Source organism: Cololabis saira, chromosome 23 (assembly GCF_033807715.1).
Source record: "Cololabis saira isolate AMF1-May2022 chromosome 23, fColSai1.1, whole genome shotgun sequence".
Lineage (NCBI taxonomy): Eukaryota > Metazoa > Chordata > Actinopteri > Beloniformes > Belonidae > Cololabis > Cololabis saira.
Genome location: NC_084609.1, coordinates 18,098,985 through 18,118,654, shown reverse-complemented (window position 1 = coordinate 18,118,654; position 19,670 = coordinate 18,098,985). Strand labels below are relative to the sequence as shown.

At 38.7% G+C, this 19,670-nt stretch overlaps 1 protein-coding gene across 3 annotated transcripts in view; it reads left to right on the top strand.

Annotated features, from left to right (window-relative positions):
• Positions 1–8,817: 8,817 nt before the first annotated feature.
• ptpn12 (protein tyrosine phosphatase non-receptor type 12) overlaps positions 8,818–19,670 on the top strand; it is a 49,234-nt gene continuing 38,381 nt past the window's right edge. For all 3 annotated transcript variants that reach the window (XM_061714527.1, XM_061714525.1, XM_061714526.1), the window contains exon 1: positions 8,818–9,379. In XM_061714527.1, coding sequence (XP_061570511.1) covers positions 9,278–9,379 — 102 coding nt within the window. In that variant the 5' untranslated portion in view covers positions 8,818–9,277. The remainder of the gene's footprint in view (positions 9,380–19,670) is intronic.

The following is a 19,670-nucleotide window of genomic DNA, read 5'->3' as shown; positions in this document are numbered from 1 at the left end:
TGAGGTAGATGCCTGATGACAACGTTCACATAAGTATTAAAGTTTTTATCAGAAGGGAAACACATTCAGGGATTAACAAATGAGTTACTTCACTTTCATACCTGTGCATTTTGTCCCTCGTAGTTAAACAAACTGAAGAGTCAAACGTCTGAAATTTTTGATGCAGGTTCCTAATGAAGTTCTCAGATGAAGAGCTCAGTAGCTGAGGTCGAATCAGCAAAATATTAGGACTGATATGCAGTTTGTGGATACAATAAATGGTTAAAAACACGTGGAACAAGTAGAAGTTGCGACAGCTGTTTGGCCCCTTGTGACATCATAAGTCCTTCTGTTTGGTTCCAGAACCCCAAACAGGTCGGCATGGCAACTGCAACGTTCAGTAACTGATATTCCTTCCACAATTTATATATATTTTGACTCACTTTTAGAGTCTGTTTTTGCCAGTGTTCATTTATCAACTAAGATCTCAAACCAAATCAATACTGTATAAAAGGCAGCAAAAAATACACATTAAGAGTCAGGAAGAGTAAGGTTTTCTTTATTTATCTATGGGAAGGTAAAACATTTAGGTCACAGAAGCAAAACTACAATTTTCACAAGGGAAACTTGCAACAAAGCAGAGGGGACAAAGCATTAATACAAAATAACTGCACTTTGATTAAATGCCAGTCAGTTCATTTTGATAATTGGGGTGTTTTGAAAAATGTTTTCTGGTATGATGTGATCTAAAATGATGTGTATCATTCTGGTTTGTTTTGCACCTGTATATTTTCTTTAATGCAACGGTATTGTTTTATCATGGCACTCATGAAAATGTCAATCTCAGTCTGGGTTAAAAGATTCACTCAATTAACTGATTAAAATGGCAGAGAAAGAAACTTTTAAAAGGTTAAAGATTCAATCTGTATTTGTTACTTTTATTTATAACCTCCATAAAGAAAGAGTCTAGTAAGTTAGTTTTGTTTTGTTCTGTAAATAGTATGACTGTTTTTATAATCCTAAAATGTACATTTGTATACAGATAAATTAAAGAAACATGACAGAGGAAAGGAGCAAAAACTTTCTCTGCACAAGAAAAAAGAAAGCCCTCATACCTGCCACTAGGTGGAGCCATTGGGCAATCATAAACTGTTCGAGCTGAGCCAACTCTCAAGGGTTTTTATGAACCTTGGTGGTCAGTGATCTACATCTCAGTAACTGATTTGTAAAGTCCTTTTTTGTTTGTTTTTGTATCTATAGTTCAGCTGAGTTTCTGGTCTTCCTCAGAAACATGTGCTGTCTCTTTGGACGGTGCCACTGTGGGAACTGTGCCCCCGTCAGAGCCATAAATACAGTATACACATACAGTATATTTAGATAGACCAGTTCACACTGACACACATACACAGCCCTTAAAGGTTAGGACGGTAATTATATGTTTTATATTTAAAAGAGCATCCGACCACATGAGCCTGGGTGCCTCAGTGTGTGTGTGTTTGTGTTTACTTGTATTACATACATTGAGAGGGCTTGAGTCTGGGTATGCACTCGCACTGTGGAGACAGGTGTCTCTTTTGGGGGTAAAAAGTGAGTTTGCATGAATTACAAATTAGGTAGTCACTGTAATATTATATCCTCTGAGGTAATGGAGATGTGTGTGTGAAGACAGGCTGGAATCTGATTCTGAAGTCCAGGAAAGGACCTCACTGAGGATGGTGCTACATTTAACAACACACTCATAAACACACGCTAGAGTGATGAGCGGTGCCACATCACCCACCAAACCACTACGACCACTTTTCACGTACAGACACACACCAGCTGACTTCCAGTGTTATGAAAAGCAACACATTTACAGGAACTTCTGCTCTGATTTGGGTCCTTTTACACTTTAGTAATGACATCGGTCCAGCTCTTTGGTCCAGACTGGACACACTGCAAATGTGTCTCAAATGACTTTTATAGTATTTAATCTAGGTACTATCATGCTTTTTTTTTTAATCCAATGCCAATATGGAACTATTATAAAAGTATTAGAGCCTTAAATAAGCACCTAACAAGACAGAATGAACTACAGATATTTCATGAATTGATATACATCCATTTATACATTTCAAGTCTCAACAACAGTACAAAAAAACCCAGCTTTAACCTCTTTGTAATGTCGACATTCCTTCTTGTAAGTCTTAAAATACAATAATTAATTCATTGAGGATGCCAAACAATGAAACATTCAGGTCTTATTTTGTCCCATTCTTCCTGAAATCCCATACTGGGGTGTATAACAGTGTATGGTCAGGTTTGTCACATTTTTTCATGCTAAATTTCCTTCCAGGCTGCTAATAGGTCAATTCAGTACCTGTACCCTCCTCTCCTACAGTCATGCCTTTGTAAAGTGATGTAGTATTAAAGGCTACTTATACTGCTCATAAATCTTACTGTAGCAGGGTGGATGCTACGGGGCCCGACCGAAGGATGGAGAGGACACGGAGTTTCGTGCAGACCCTTTATTTGCTCAGTTCACCAACACCACACACAGTGCCGAAGCACACACAGCTCCTCAGCAGCAGCTCCATCCGCCCAGCTGCAGTCTCCCAGTCCTTATCAAGGCTGGCAGGCTGATGGGACACACCTGTTTCCCATCCACCTGAGTGGCTGCAGCTACTCCACTCTGCCACACTTACTTACCAGCTTTTAATGCTGCAATCACAGTCATGTCAATTAAAAGTATGATATAACCTCATACTATTACAGATCCCGGCTCGTGGAGTTGTTGCTGACAACAGTCCAGATGATCCTTTTGCTCCGTTGCACACTCTGTTCTTTAGTGTAAGAGAAAGATAGAGGTGAGGTAGAGATGTTAGAGAGCCAGAGATGTTAAATCCACATTTGGACCATAAAGCTTCTTTTCTGTTTTTCTGAAAAATAATATTTAAATGTACATCAGTGTTGTATCTGGTTATATCAGCTACTGATTGATGATTCTCAAAGCAGCGCTGAGGGACCAGGGATCCTAAAACTGTCCAGTTTAAGCTTTCACCCTTAATGCACTGAAATTCCCTCAGATTTCTAAATCATTTATTGTGTATTAGGTGTAACTATGTAAATTTCTTCTAATCCTTCCCTTTCCAATTATTTTGTCATATACTAGAACTGATGAAAACGTATTGATCCCTCAAGGGAAATTAAACTGTTGCAGTTTAAATTTAACATAAATACTAGAAATTAGTTTTAATTATTAAATAGAATGAGTTAACCTGTTGTAAAATTGGAAGTATAGCGTGATTTATGGTTAAAATCTCCATAAAATAACTCTTATAGCTCACTTTTATGTTCTTATTTTGTGTTGTGTTTGTTGACAACCCTTTTTTTGAATTTGAGTGAAAAATAAAGATGCTTTGGTGGAATATAAAAAAGCATGGTAGCAGTGGGACTCTGTCAATATCCCTTTTATCTGGGCTGACAAAGCCCCTCGCATTTCCAAATTGCACTTGCAGAAACCCCCGGCTGCTGTAGGCCTTGGCCTACCGGTTCTCCAGCATTTTCACTGGGCTGGTAATGCTAGAGCCTGGGGATTCTGAGATCACACTCCGGCGGTGTGCGAGCAGGAAGGCTCCCTCTACCCCTGTTGGCCAGCAATCGAATCCCATGCTGCTTTATCGCATGCTGGAGCATCCCTAGCAGACATTCTGTTTTCCAATTTAAATCTGTCTGCCAAGTTGTTTAAAGATTATTTTATTTTGTGCAATTTTTGCAGGATTCTGAAACAAATCAGGGCTGTGCTAGGTCTCGGGGATCTTTCCATCTATGCTCCTGTAGGTTGGAACCCCAACTCCAAAGCAGGTTTGAATGCTGTGACAGGGGCTCGTCCACAGTTGAGAATCTTTATATTAAAAACTACTTTGCATCATTTGTACAACTACAGGACAAATTTAATCTTCCCTCTAGTCATTTATATTGATATTTCCAAATCAGAGATTTTGTCAGACAGTCACTACATCGATTTGGAACTATGCCTTCTCAACATATTTTTTACGTACTTATGACCAGACTCCCTACTTTTAAACATTTGATCTCCCAGTTTGTAGATCTTTTTTGTGCTGAAGTCCCTTCCTCTAGGCCTGGATCAATTACCTTGGTGAGGACACTTCAGATGAAATGTTCTGTCAATGCCAGACTAAACTCATTCCTCGCCTTCACTTCCCTAACACCAAATTGAATAGAATGTTTCCCACCCATGACAGGTGTAAGTCTGCCAACGGGACGCTTGGCCAGATCTTTTGGACGTGTCCTGTGCTCAAGATATTTTGGGATTCACTTTATTCAGTGACATATACATATATTCAGTGACAATCTTTCTGTGATACTTGGCTGCTCTGAACGCACTCTGTCACTTCCAAAAGCTTTACAAAATGCCCTTTTGTTTGGTCTGGTTGTGGCAAAACATGTCATCTTGCGGGAGTGGAGGTCCCCATCGCCTCCTTGTTTCAAAAGGTGGTTAAATCACATCACAAGGTATCTATCTTGAAGAAATTCGTTATATTTTGTTTGATGCTCAGCCTATGTTTCTCAGGATCTGGGGACCTGTCATTGAATATATCAGGAAGGACAGATTTTTGCTTCAGACTTGATGTCACCTATTATGAACACCGTGCCTGGTGTGTGTCTATCTTGCTTGGATTATTTTCCCTCGCCTCTCTTGATCCTGCGGATGCCTGGCTCTCCCGGCCTCTCAGCCAATCCTCAGCGGCCCTGAGTATGGTTTGGACTGACATAATGTTTTGTGTCCCTTTTAAATGTTTATTTGTCTCTGTGTGTGTATATATACAGATATACGGGAGAATTTTGGTGATGTGGCTTTTTTTTCTTTTCTTTTTGTGCTTTAAAAAGCATGGTAACCTTATGGTGATGCTTAAACTACATAATACTTTTTATTTGAACAAACAGATTGACCCTACACCAGAAAATGCCAATTTGGGGCTCTGGGTTTATTCGTAATTTTGCAATTCTGTGTATTCTTATATTTATGTTTTTAATGATAAAGTATAAAGGCAAATCGGACTTTGTAAATACAAAGATACGATATTGTTTCTTGGCAAGCAGTGAATTAATGCGATGTGTGACTGTGTGTTCTTATGTTTTCCATCTGCAAACCTGTTACAGATGCAGAAAGAGCAGAATGGAGGAAGTATTTGTAGTTGTAGTCAAGCTGAACCAACTAATAGATGTTATATATAGCAGATTCACTTTCCATTTATCCTGTATCTATTCTTACTTATTCCTGTTTAGGATCACAGGGTTTTGCTGGAGCCTATCCCAGCTCTCCTCAGGCCCAAAGGTACCCTGGACAGGTCAGCAGTCCATCACAGAGCAACAGAGAGGCAAACAAACACACATACTCAGAACTATGAGCAAGTTGTAATCATCAATTAACTTGAAATACATGTTTTTGGACTGTAGGAGGAACAGAAAACCCATTTAAGCATGGGGAGGACATACAAGCTCCCCAAAGAAAGACGCCTGCCTGGATTTAAACCAGGAACCTTTTAGCTGTGAAGGAAAAGTGCTAAATGTTTTGATTGCTGTGATTGTTGTACATTTATTTGTGTCTATGAGGCTGAGTTATAATTGTTATGAATGCTTAATGGAATCTGGTTGGCTTTGCTGTCATGCCTTTTGTTGAGCCTGCGGCTGACACACTGTCCTCTTGTAACAGATCCCATCACAGAGCAATGCGATAATGACACCGTCTCCCCTGACTTATGCTGCCAGACTCAGGCTTTTCCTTTTATTTGCACCCCACAATATATGACTGATGTTTGAAAGGGGCTTTGTGTGATTGTGCAACATGCTACTTAGTCATTCCTCTATCCCCAAGGGCAGGCATATTCACCCTCCAACGTTACCGCAGCAGGCCAGCTCACGTTCTGAGCAGCATGTGTGCGCAGACCGTACGTTCACGTTCTACCTTGCTCTCGAACATGCATCTTCTTGCTCTCCCCCCACTGTGGCACACGCGTGAGAAACAGAACTCGGAGGAGTGCAGAACAGGGAGTTTATGGTTTAGCAGTGAGAAACATAGTCAAACAACATAAATGGATTGTACACGAGTGTGTGCAGGGAGCCTCCCTACCTCAGGGCTGTGTATGGGCTTGTTGCAGCAGCATTCCTCCACTCAGCTGCTTCTGAGCAGCACATTCCAGCAAGAGAGGAGGAGAAAGAAAAATGGAGAGAGTAAAAAGAAGAAGAATGAAGGAAGAAAAATGGATTAATAAAATAAGGGTATAGGACAAAACATCCAATCTGTGCTGTAAACTGCACTGAAAGTAGGGAAGACGGAACAGAGCAGAGGAAATTGGCTAAAGAGGGACAGGGAAATGGCAATATGATATGTAATTAATCCTCTTTCTGAAATTGCAGCCCCCGTGCCCTCTTCTCCCCACTACAAGGTCAGAGGTCAGGGTCAGCTACAGTACAGAGTAACCAGAGCCAGTGCTGAGAAAAAGGAAATGACAGAGACGACCACAAGGGTTTTGCTTAAAATAATATTCCCCACAGAACCATTAGGGTTACACACAGACACACAATACACTAAAGTAGGCCGCTCTCTGACAAGTGTTTGTTTGTCTGTGTGTTTGAACTGTTTTCACACAGAATACAATTTAGAAATTACAAATAGACTCCTCCACACACAGAGAACTTCTCACACATAAGTCGTGACATTCACATGATTTTCTTCAAAAAAAAAGAAAAAGAAAAAGGGTTTAGTTGTTTCATCGGTTTAACTGATGTGAAGTCTGATTGTGGTATGTGTGGGATTAATGTAGATATATATTATATATTTGTACACTGTGCAAATGCTCCTCTGTAGGTCCTATATATTTATTTTTCAGTTTGCAGGATTATTCTGTCAGCAATATCAAGATTGAAGAAACAATTTAAATAAACCGAAAACTATGCCTTTTTAATTAAAAAAAAAATCTATATAAAGATTTTGCATTGTGCTTGAATCTCCCTGCTCCCCTTTTTCTTGAAATTTGGTTAGATTTATGCTTTATCTTCTCTCTAGGGTTGTGTTTTCTATTTTGTCATTCCCTCATGGACACAAAGCAACGCTGTTATAGATAATGATTATAATTGTTGTCTGCAGGCTTAATACACAGAAGAGCACAGCTCACTTTCAGAGCTTATTTGAGGCCAAGTTTGACTCTAAGAAGAAAAAGAAGAGGAGAAATAAAATTAAGCTCTAAATTGCAGCAATGAAGATTCTGTCACTGGAGATGCTTAACGAGCACAGAGCAGAAACAGATGGAGTTTGGGTTAAAAGAAAGCAAAGAAAAGATTGCATATGTACCGAGATAACAAGCAAATACGTTTAAAGGCAAGAGCAACAACAAGCAGCTTGTGTGAGTAAAAAGCTTGTTGGCACAGCGACAGCGTCCCCTCTTCTTCTCGCTCCTACTCATGCTGAATGGATGGGTTTGTTTGCTTGCTGGTCGAACTAAAGGAAAACAACGTGACTCAATTCCCTTTTCTCTATTTGTGTGGTTATTGCAGGACAGTTCATTAGGCGCAAGTGTCTGTTGAGCTCTCGTATCCTAACAGACTTATCCAGAATATCAATATGCTTCCATTGTTCCTCCCTTCCTGTTGGTTATATTACACTGAAATCATCTAATGCTCAAATGAGGAGCCATAAACTTAGGCAAGTGAACATGTAATGTTCGTTTTCTGTTGCTACCAAAATACACAATGAATGGTAACATACAATCATCACTGTTGCAACATTAATGGTTTTACTCACACAATAACAGCTCATCTGACTTAGTAGGGAAGTTATATGATACATTTGCTTATTTCTATTCTGGAAATATTTTAATCCAGATTATTTATGGGACCCATTACCGGTAATCTGATGGGCATTAGGTTCCATTTCATTCTGAGCTTCAGTACTATCTATCTATCTATCTATCTATCTATCTATCTATCTATCTATCTATCTATCTATCTATCTATCTATCTATCTATCTATCTATCTATCTATCTATCTATCTATCTATCTATCTATCTATCTATCTATCTATCTATCTATCTATCTATCTATCTATCTATCTATCTATGCATGCCAGCCAGTCAGTCAGTCAGTCAGTCAGTCAGTCAATCGATCAATCAATTCAATTTGTATAGCGTCTATTACAACAGAAGTTGTCTCTAGGATCTTTCCAGAGACCCAGAACATGAGCCCGGAGCAATTATTACTTAAATATAACATAAACAATGGCAGGTAAAAAAAACTCCCATAGTGGGAGAAAAACCTTAAGCCAATATCAAGCTATAATGATAATAATAATAATAATAATAATAATAATAATAATAATAATAATAATATAATAATAATAATTAAAAATGATAATAATAACAATAATAATAATAATAATAATTAAAAATGATAATAATAACAACAACAATAATAATAATAATAATAATAATAATAATAATAATAATAATAATAATAATAATAATAATAATATAATAATTAAAAATGGTAATAATAATAATAATAATAATAATAATAATAATAATAATAATAATAATAATAATAATAATAATAATAATAATAATAATAATAATAATAAAACGCTTGAGTGTTAAAATGACGGACACGAATTTCTTCCAATCAGATCTGGATATTTGCTAGAGCCACAACCAGCTCAGCCAATAGGCTTGTAATACGGTTTCTTTTCTGGCCAATCAGAGACGAGCATATCCTGGAAGGGGCGGGTCCAGCCTCCGCTGGCTTCGCCCAGTCCGGATGTTCCCCAGTAGCGAGCAGGAGCAGCGCTGAGTGAATGTGGCAGTCGAGGTTGAAGGGAGGGGTGGATAGAGTGACCACACCGGGATTTTTTCTCCCTTTTTTCTTTATTATCATTTTCTAACAGAGCCAAGTTTTCATAGTTTACCTGCCGCTTGCTGTTGTAAACCAGTGTGGAGGACGGGAGAGCCGGCTGCTGCTGCTTTTCTCCGGGACTATCCGCTGTCTGTCGCTGTGAAAACAGTCCAGAAGAAAGGAGGAAAGGGGGAAACAACATGGGGCGATAATAAGAAAATGTGTGCTGTTGTGGACCGACGATGACTCTGTGGGAGGACCCGTGAAACCTATTTATTTTATTTATTCTCCCTTTTCCCTTCCCTTTCCTGTCCTATTTTTTGTTTTATTCTTTAAACACCCCTCCCCTGGCTTTAAAAAAATAATAATTTAAAAAGGAAAAAGGGGGCAGCGTTGCAAGAGGTGTGAAGGATGGACCAAGCCGGCATCCTGAGAAAGTTTATCCAGGGGGTGAAGGCCATGAGCGAGGGGGACAAGGAGAGGGGAGAGGACAACTTCGGCAGCGACTTCATGGTGGGTCACAATTAAAACATGCTCGCTGTGTTACTTCTGTCTGGCTGTGACGCCTCTGTCGTCCACAATCTCCTCCTTTTCCCTTCACGTTGCCATCCCGCCGCCCTTCCCGTGTCCCGGCTCCCTGCATCCCCCTGGAGGTGAGGCAGGGGCGGCCGCACTGCCCTCTTCCTTTTCCTCCCTCTACCAGGCTTTATATGGCGGCCTAGCATTGTGTCTCCCACCAACCGACCTCCTGTTTTCCCCTGCACATTAGTTACCACAAAGGGATAAACAGCACAGATTAACGTTAATTTCAAGCCCAGGTCTTATTTATAGGGCACCTTTCTGGAGCAGCTTAGTCTAGTGTGTTACTGGACTGTCAATGTGGGTTTTCCTTCCTCACCATGCCTGATTGTTGTTGGGATGCAGGGAAATGTTTAATCATGCTCTCCTGGATCCACAGAACTGGGCTTCATCTATGTGTGTTATGTGCAAGGGCGTAGGTTTGCATAGGGACGGTAGGGACATAACACTACCAACTTTTCAGGAGGCTCAAATTGTCCCCACCAACTTTTAAGCAACCTTATTTGCATTATATAATGAGTTCAGATATATAGGTAATTTAGATTGTCTTCCCAAATGTTGTAAGGATAGAATTGACCCTACCATTATTAAGTGAATTATTTTCATTATGTTCAGACTTATATTTACCCCTTTTCACTTGCTGAATTTGCCGGTCCATTTTTTTCCCCTCAAACGTACGTTTGATTGGCTGATGGTCTTAGACAAATATTTATTTTTTGCATTCTGGATAGATAAGAGATTATTAATAAGTACAATTAATACATTTATTGTGTATGTTAATATAATTTAAGTTATGTTCAAATATTGCAATTTAAATTGCTAATGAAATCCTGGAATATTCTGGACGTTTTCAAAATGTTTCTTTAGTAGTTTTTGAAAGCAAAGGTTTGAATCGAACCGTGTATCAGGTGAACCAATACACATAAAAGTTAGTATAAGTCAATACAGATTTATTTTGCATTGATCATTTAGCCTATCAATTAATTAGGTTCATATTTGTGACAAATGTAGCCCTGACCCCCGTTCATCCAATCTGTTTGGTCTTATTAATGTCCCGTCCCCAGCAAAAAGTGTACATGCAGGTTATGCTGTTATATCGTCCCTACCAATGTTGAGACCAAACCTACGCCCTTGGTTATGTGTGTATATATATCTTGCATACATATTTCTTAATGAATCCCATGACACAGTTTTGTTACTTTACATTTCAGGACTGCACAGTAGGGATGGGCGGTATGGACAAAAAAATGTATCACGATAATTTCTGGCATTTATGCCAATAACGATAAAAATTACGATAAAAAGAATACCAATTCAACTCCACCTTTTCAACTATAAATCTATCTCGCTCTCAGATCTGCCATGTTTGTTACACAAAAACGTCATCAATGGGAATTTTTCTTTCTTTCTTTCTTTCTTTCTTTCTTTCTTTCTTTCTTTCTTTCTTTCTTTCTTTCTTTCTTTCTTTCTTTCTTTCTTTCTTTCTTTCTTTCAGGCTCGCTCCTTTCTTTCTTTCTTTCTTTCTTTCTTTCTTTCTTTCTTTCAGGCTCGCTCCTTTCTTTCTTTCTTTCTTTCTTTCTTTCTTTCTTTCTTTCTTTCTTTCTTTCTTTCTTTCTTTCTTTCTTTCTTTCAGGCTCGCTCCTTTCCTTCCTTCCTTCCTTCCTTCCTTCCTTCCTTCCTTCCTTCCTTCCTTCCTTCCTTCCTTCCTTCCTTAAATCAGCTTTACACAAAAACGTCATCAACGGGAATTTATCGTTTTTACTGTGAGATGACAAATTCTTACCCTGGGGAATTTTTTTGACGGTTTATCGTGAATGGTAAAATATCGCCCATTCCTACTGCACAGTGTAATTTTTAAAGAATAACTTTATTGGGTCCCGGATCCCCCAACAGGCAAATTAGTGTCGAGTTAAATCAAGAAGGGCTGGATTCCTTGGATGGTTGGGTAATAAGCTTTAGCTATGTGTGTATAATAAAATGGCAGCTGAGTGTTGGATGTATACACTACCTCTCTTGTTGTTCCCAGTATTATCTACTCCAGCATTGGTTCTGGTTGTGATTAATTAAAACCTTTTGAGGCAGTGTTGGATGCATATAATGCATTACATGGTTGTTTAGATGTCTTGCATGTGCCTTGTAACGACCGCAGACTGGCAGTCACAAGTTTGCCCTAAGTACATCTCTGGGATGTTGCAATTCTGGACTCTAAATAGGACCTCTCCCACTCCCAGGCTTGTGAAATAGCTGGAATAGCCACACCAGGAATGCCACTTCTATAATAACGTGTGTGGGGTGAAGTGGCCTTTTTAGCGGCATGGCTTTGGTTCGAATTTGTTTCAATATTGGTCAGAGCGTGACAAATTTAATTAACATTAACATTATTTAACTTTTTCTTTTAATTTAACGGAGCAGTCATGGTAAATGCATCTCAGTTATGAGCTCATTCTATGGTCAAGATGTTTTGGGGATATATTTTAAATGTATTGTAATATATTAGTGTGATTGAGAAAGTTGGTGTTCAGTGGTTCATTTTTGCTCATTTGGCCTACACTTGCAAACGCACACACACACACGCACACTCCGTACTTCCCTACTTCATGCAAGCTGCTTGCTGGAGCTTGCAACATTCTTTCTTGGCCTGTTTCAAAACATTTTGTTCTGGCTTTAAAAGTGGAACTTTATCAACTCTGCGGCGCACTTTGAATCAATGCTTTTGATTGTGGAACAAAAAAAAAAGTAGAAATCTATGTCGATTTCTGTGTTGGCTTTGCAAACACAGGGATGTTGCCACATTGTGGACTACCAAGTGGTCCACACCGACTTGTAAGAAAGGGTTCACAGGATGTAGATGAAAGCAAAAGACCTGGGATCAGTCGAGGTTGCTTGATTATGGAAACAGATCAAAATCACAGTAATTTCGGTCATCACTGAAATATTGATTATTAAAAATGATCTACTAACTTTTAAGGCATGTTTTAGTTGTTGAAACTTGGCATAACAAGTTTAAATTTCCATGGTAACCTTGAATTTACATTTGAATGAAAGGTCAGCATAATAATAAAAAAAAAGGATTGAGTTCAATATAGCAAATGTTGGTAGAGTGGTTTTAACAATCCCTTAAATGTTCCTTCCCTGAAGCACCACCATGACCTTGATACGCAGGCCTTCATTCAAAACACAAGCAGAATATGTGGCAAAAAATCTGTTTTTTTTTTCTTCTTTCTTGATTAAATTTTTTTCTGTAAACATTGAGAGCCAAAATTGAAATCACAATTAAATCATACTTAATTCATAATTAATTGCTCAGCTCTAGGGCTTGTCATCTTTTGGTTTTGCAAAAGAGCTTAGGCCAGTTTTGCTTTTTTTCTTTCATTTTATTTGCAAAAAAACCTGGAAGTCTGACCTTCATTAGACATTCTGTATGAGTCAGGCGATCCAGACAACCAGTAGGATTTGCGTGCTGACCAAACAAGATATTGTTAGCAGTAGAACTTAATATGAATGTTTTACTCTGTATTTTTTGCATACAGATTCATTGAAAAATGCTCATTAGTAGAGTTTAGACTGCACTATGCACACAACTCATTTTCTAAGATAAAAGATTGACAGAAGTGCTATTTAAGAGTTTATCACAGTCACCATTTTTTAAATGAGGGGCAGTCTTGGTTACAGACTTTCGTCTCAAGGGTTTCAAGCCAGAGAACCAATTTCAAATAACTTAATCATTAATTGTTCTTTACAATTATTTAACATTACGTTTATTTCATAATGCATAACATGAGCACATTCAAACATTTTAGCCTGCACTTTTACACCCTGTGACTCTAATACATCTATAAGGGTGTTTATTGAAAGGTGTTCAAATCTTCGGTTGAATGCTTTTCTTTTTTTTTTTTTTGGCTGCTTATTTCACTTGACCTCAAAGTCATCATGTAAACTGTTTAATTAGATAACTATAGCTTTTTCTTTCAGCAGCAACATACTTCACATTCATATCTTTACACATATCCACGCCTTGTCAATCTGGCCTCTGTAAACAGTCTGCTAATGTAGCACAAAAGGAGGAATTGCGCGGCCAATGTGTTCTTAAAGCTTATTTAGGTAGTGAACAGTTCATTATTATTGTCCCCCACCAAAACATCACTCTGAGGCAATTGAAATCAGAATGTCCCCCTTTTTTTCAAACTTTATGAACAACATTGACAAGCTATAATGCTTTGACTGTTTATTATTAGTTTGTTTTCTTTCAAATGAGCTTCATTGGTGTGATATGCAATCATTTGTTACTTCAGTGAAGCATATTTCCTGTTAGCCTCTAGGCTATCAGGCGTCCCTCCACACGGAATCCAAACTAACAGGCAGTTCTTATGAAGGTTTTGTCTTTGAGGCAACATTTTTAAGTATGAATTGTTTCCTTTATCTGGTTTGTCACAGTCATCCAGTTGATTTTGCACGCGCAAAGCTGCTGAATTTCAGCTTTACGGAGTTAATGTAAATGGGGCCCCCAAGCTGAATTGTTCTTTCTGTAGGCAACATTAGGCCATAAATGTTATTAGGCAACAACACCAGCGTGGAATCGGGAAAGCCTGTCCTGACTCCATGCGTGTGGGCATTGGGCCAACATACCAGGCACAACTAACATTCTCCAGCTGGAGCCTACATGTAAGAAAAAGTCTTTAGCTTGTATACCACTAATCTATTATACCAGTGTCGAGCCTTGTGTGAAGCTCTCAATTCCTGGAGTCAAACTCACAATACCACCAGCGCATGGGGTGTGCTCCTCTGCATTGTGAGTCACCAGAACACCCTGACATAACTCCCACTTTAACTGCCTATTGTTGTTTATATATAGAATGTGTTTTATAGGCATAATTGCATGCTCTGCTAGGGCAAAGAGTCAGCGATTATATGCTCTGTTCAGTGGTCTTTTTCAGCAATTTGATGGAGTGGGAACTTAATAGATTTCTTTATCTGACACAAAAAATCTCAAAATTATGATTTTGGGATGATAATTGCTATATTTCGGACAGTAGCAGATATTGGTACAACACATTTTAACTGCTGGCTTTGTTTTTAATGTGCAAAGTTATTCATTCTAACCGAACCAGTCATCATGTCGGAGGTAAATGACGTGGGTTATAGGTGTGCATGTAGTCTGCTGTAGAGCCTCTTTCAGTCCCGGCCCTTGTGCTGTAAAACTTTAGGGCTTGATTAGATAATGCTACCTGCAGCTAAGGACAATATTTCTTCATTGACTGTTTTCTTTTTCCCCCCTTGGCATACACATGGGAAATATGCTCAAGCTGATTTAAAAAGACCTGTATGAAAATAAATTTGTATGTTAAACAGAAGGCAAATGAATAATTTAGCTTTGATATCTCAAGCTATTGTATTCTAAAAAGACACAATGCTGTGTGATTATTTTGGCCAATCTCGCCTGCTGACAATGGCTTATCTCAGAAAATACTCATTAGGTAAAAGGTAAGGTATGTACTCTTGATTCCTGCAATCTGATTTATGACGCAGGTCCTGAAAAACTGGTCCGTCTATGCAGATGCTGGAGCTGCAAAACAAAACAATGGCAATCTTACTTGTTTCACAAGGGTGGTCATCAACTGGCTCAGTCAACCCACAAGTTTCCAAACCAGCTATTAGTGCGCTTATGTAAGAGAATGTTTTTGTGTTGAGTTTTTTTTTTTTGTGTATGTTTTTCCTCATTTATGTTCCCAGTCAGAAAAGCAACATTATGGACACACATGGAGGAGACAATGTAAGATAATATTAAATTAATCCCTTTTTTAAATGTGGGGAAGTGAAATGATATTTGACAAAAGTCTTGTCCTTTACCAGGTAAGAACAAATGAAATCATCTTACGTTTGTTGTGTGGAGGCTTGAGGAGATAACCAGAGGTAAACGTCAGATGGCCTGAATATGAGTCAGTCATACGTATCACGTGACTGTAACAATCTTGTCAGCTGTTTAGTACCCAGTTATGTCTACTGAGGCCTCGCCTTCCCTCCTTCTGTCCACTCGGAGAGCAGTTGCAGCCTAGTTGTGAGCTGCGCATGCAAGCTTACATTTTCAGATATAATACTTCTGAAATTACTATGCAGATGCAGTCAGAGTTGATTTTACTAGATGTTGTTGCATCTGTAAAACGACTGACTGCCTGGTAGCATAAAAGTCTTGATGACTGCTATTTCAGTTTGTTTCTGACTCACCAAAAACATTTAAATATGGCCGTCTTTACTAGGAATTCAGTTGTGTTAGAATATTTGCATAGAAGCAGAAATGGTTGCTCTCTGTGGGTGACACTTGGTAGAAAGTAATTACTGCAGTTGTGTTGTCTTTTTTGTCTTGTATCATTGTTTTGACTCTGTACCAAGCCTTGATCGATACTTTGAAAATCAGCAGTAGAAGCTGCTGTAGCACTGCATTCCGTGCCTAACTTGAAATGTTGCCAAATGGCAGACATTTCTGAAATGCTGACAAGCCCACTTCAAGTGTGCTCTACCTTTACCTCAGCCCGTGTTGCCAAGCCTTCAGTAGGGAGGGCAGTTTAGTTACTGGGCAGGTACGGGCTGCTCACTGAGAAAGGTGGAAACGATATGAGCCTTCAAGTTACAAAAGTCTTCAATGAGGAAATTGCTAGATTTGTCGCTAGAGGGGCCTGAAAACTTTGAAAAAAAGTGACAGTTAAACTTGTTGATAGAAAATGAACAAATTAATGTAATGAAGTGAAATAAAGAAGGGGTGGAAAAGAAAAGAAAGATAAACCGAGATCATTTTTGCATTTTCCTGATCATACAGAAATCGCATGATGTGAATGGATCGGGACCTCACCAGTTTTTATCATATTGGCTAAAATTGATATATTTGCTGCCATGCATTTTATTTGAAAACTTGGATTTTCACCAAAAGATCAGTTAGAAGAAGCTTGGTGTGAAAGATCGCCACAGTTCCACCTTTGTTTCAGTCACGTTAGATTATCATTACTCTTTGTGTGTACGATTTAATAGAACTGCTCAGACAATGCTTGTTAAAAGTTATATTGCTGACTTGTAACATTCCTTTATGAAATAAGCGTCACAGCTCTGTTGGGATGGAGTTGTGATGCTGTTTGTTGAATTGAAGACAGTAATTTGTGCTCTATGGTCAAAGTGGGCAGGGAAAGAAAATTGTATGCAAGTACTTGTCATATGAAAGCCTATATTTTCTATGGTTTGGCAATGTTACAAGCATCTTTTTTTTTTTTAAACACATTCCCTTTTCTATATGTGCATCATCCTGTTCAGGGTCGTGAGGGGTCTGGAGCCTTTCCCAGCGGGATATGTTGCCAGTTCATCACAGCAAGCCAGTTTCTGTTACATGCATTCATACATGCTTTCAGGGTGGTGACGGAGGTGGTCGAGTATAGAGTTTAGCTTGGAGCCCAGTGATACAAGACACAACTGCATATAGACATACAAGCTGCAGGGATTTAGTTGAGTCCTCTGCATTATAGGAGACCCTCTGTAAATGATGCATGAGCCCACCATACCATACTGTATTGATTGAAAGGATTTGTACATGTTTTCTTTGAAATGTAAGTACTTGGAGTGTGATAAATGCATTGCAGATGTATGAAGTCTGCAAAATAAGACATTATGGACCACAAAAGAAAAGCCTTATAATATTTGGTTGCATGCTAGAGCCTTCTTTCTCTGTTACAATAATTAGTGTGTGTGTGTCTTGATATGAAACAATAGATATATAAGATAAATACTATACTTGACATCCAAAATTTGCCCAAACTTGTTGCTGTTTTGAGGATTATGACAAGAATAGTCTTGCAGTTAGGTACTATACATTGAAACACCGTTGTTTTATTAACATGGCTTTATTACATTGTAGAAAACCTGCTGTTTGAAGCATAGGAGAATAATGCAGGAAAAAGTCACTATTGTTAGTGTCATTACAGACCCGTCAGAGATCTCGAGAACATGTATTTTGTGCTGGTTTTACTTTCGACAAAATTTTCTATAAATCTAAATAATTGGGAGTCATTGTAGACTTTTTGTGGCAGTTTATGGTAGTGTGCCGATTTACTTAAGAGTGGCATTAAAAAAAGTCTTGCATTTAGCAGGCTTTAACCTGCAAAATGATCCGAAGATGAGCTGAAAGTCATTAAAGTTTACACCTGGAGACAGTGTAACCTAACGTGCACTTTACCTGTGCAAGATCATGATGTGTGAGACCAGGATGCCGATGTGTCATGTGTGCATTTGTGTGGAAGAGGAACAGAAGACCAAATCAAAGCACTGTACAGGAATCGTTGTAGATTTTACAATTTTCAATAAAAAAAAAAAAAAGAAAAAGAATTAAAAATGTGCAAGTGGGTTGGTGAATAGAAATTGGTTTTCTTTAATGTATCTGGACGTCCCGCCCAACCATTAACATTGAGTGATAAACCTTGTGTGGTCTCGGTCTTGTTATAAGTTGAAAGCCCTTGTGTGCCACATGGGTCGTGGCTGGAATATGAACAGATTTAAGGTGTCTGGGAGGACTTATAAAAACCAACAGCATGTGAGGCCACAACACGTTTGAAATAAGAAGATGGAAAAAAAGACTGACATCTATATTAACTATTAACCTTTGTGAAATCATTGCAAACGTTTTGTCCTGTGAACATAGATCATACCAATGAAAACACACACGGAGCTGCTTTTAGACCCAATATTGTGTCTTAGGTTGTAGGAGTTCAGCCTTGCTGTGCAGATCTGTGTGTGTTTTTGTCATGCAGATGACTCCCAAGCTGTACATCTCAGTGAAAAAGTGCAAACGCATGGTTCTGTGAAGTGTCCTGCCAGGCAGCCATAAAAATACATGCAGGGGTGTCATAAAAAAAAAAAGAAGAGCAGTGTCTGTGCATCTGCACTTGAGTTAGTATGTTCTTCAGGATTTGTGTTTGCTTGCAAGCAATAACAGGTTCCGCTGCAACTCCTTATGTTTCAAGTTGTTTTTGTTCAATCTAGAGGCTTTTTTTTTTTTTTGCACAAACACAAACTCTTGACCCGGGATTTAAAGCCCTCCGTTGTGTGTAATGTGTGTAAGTGCAGTGGCAGCAGAGTGTGTCTTCTTAAGAGGAGATTGTTTTAATTCATATAAATCTCACTTCATCATGCAGACTATCCTTAAAAAAAGCTTAAGTAATTACTCTGAAACTGTAGGAAAGCTACGAGTAGACTGATGTTGCAAATTGTTGCAATATATGATCAAATCATACCATAAATTCAGAGATTAAGACTGTTTCTTATCCCAAGAAGAGAACACATTCTTCAGGCAGACTTGTGGTGAAATAATGTACCAGCAGGAGATTGAGGAGTATGTCGTACGTTTTTAGACTCATCAGTGAGGCATGTTGAAAATGAGCTGGAAGGACTCCCAGCTTAGAGCAGAATTATGCAGTAATTTTATCTTCAACTATGACCTCCACCCAGCTTCAACCTAAAATCATGTCACTGTATCCCGGAGGTGGGAAGGCAAAGCTCTTCTGCTCTATGTTTCTACTTGTAAAAGCAAGTTCTCTATAGTACTTGTTCATTTCACTGTGAAATAAACAAGCTAATAATCCACCACCAGTACAATAATGTAGATTATCACTCTGCCTCTATTTTTGTATGTTTCCCAGACCGAAGTTTGAAAGTTCTGTATCACATTTGTCATTGAATGCACCATCATTGCATGGAACTGGAAGTGCCGTATAAGTGATAGTTCTTAACGTTGGCCTCTAAAGACACCATTAAACATAATTAAAAACAAAGTGATGAACTGACAGTGAAGCTGAGGGTTTATCCCGTGAGGGAACAACCATCACATTGTTTTTGACTGGTGTATTATTCACTGGCTGGTCTTAACCTTGCTATCCCCATTCCTATGACTCGCGATGACATTGTACGTAAAGGAGCGATCAGAGCTTACCGTCTTTGACTGCGTTGTTGGGCTGGACTGCCATTCTTCTGGGGGGTACGACCAACTGACGCTGAAGACAGTGCCCCTGAATACCATCGGATAAGTACACAACCAATCAGAGAAATGAAGCACACGATAACCAGACTAGTAATCTGTCCAAAAAGGCATGCAGTTGAGTAGGACTTCTGCTGACTGTTTTGCTGTGTAAACTACTTGATGTTATTGGCAGCTCTTATGCCATCTTGGTTATTTTGAATAGATGCTCTTCTGAGT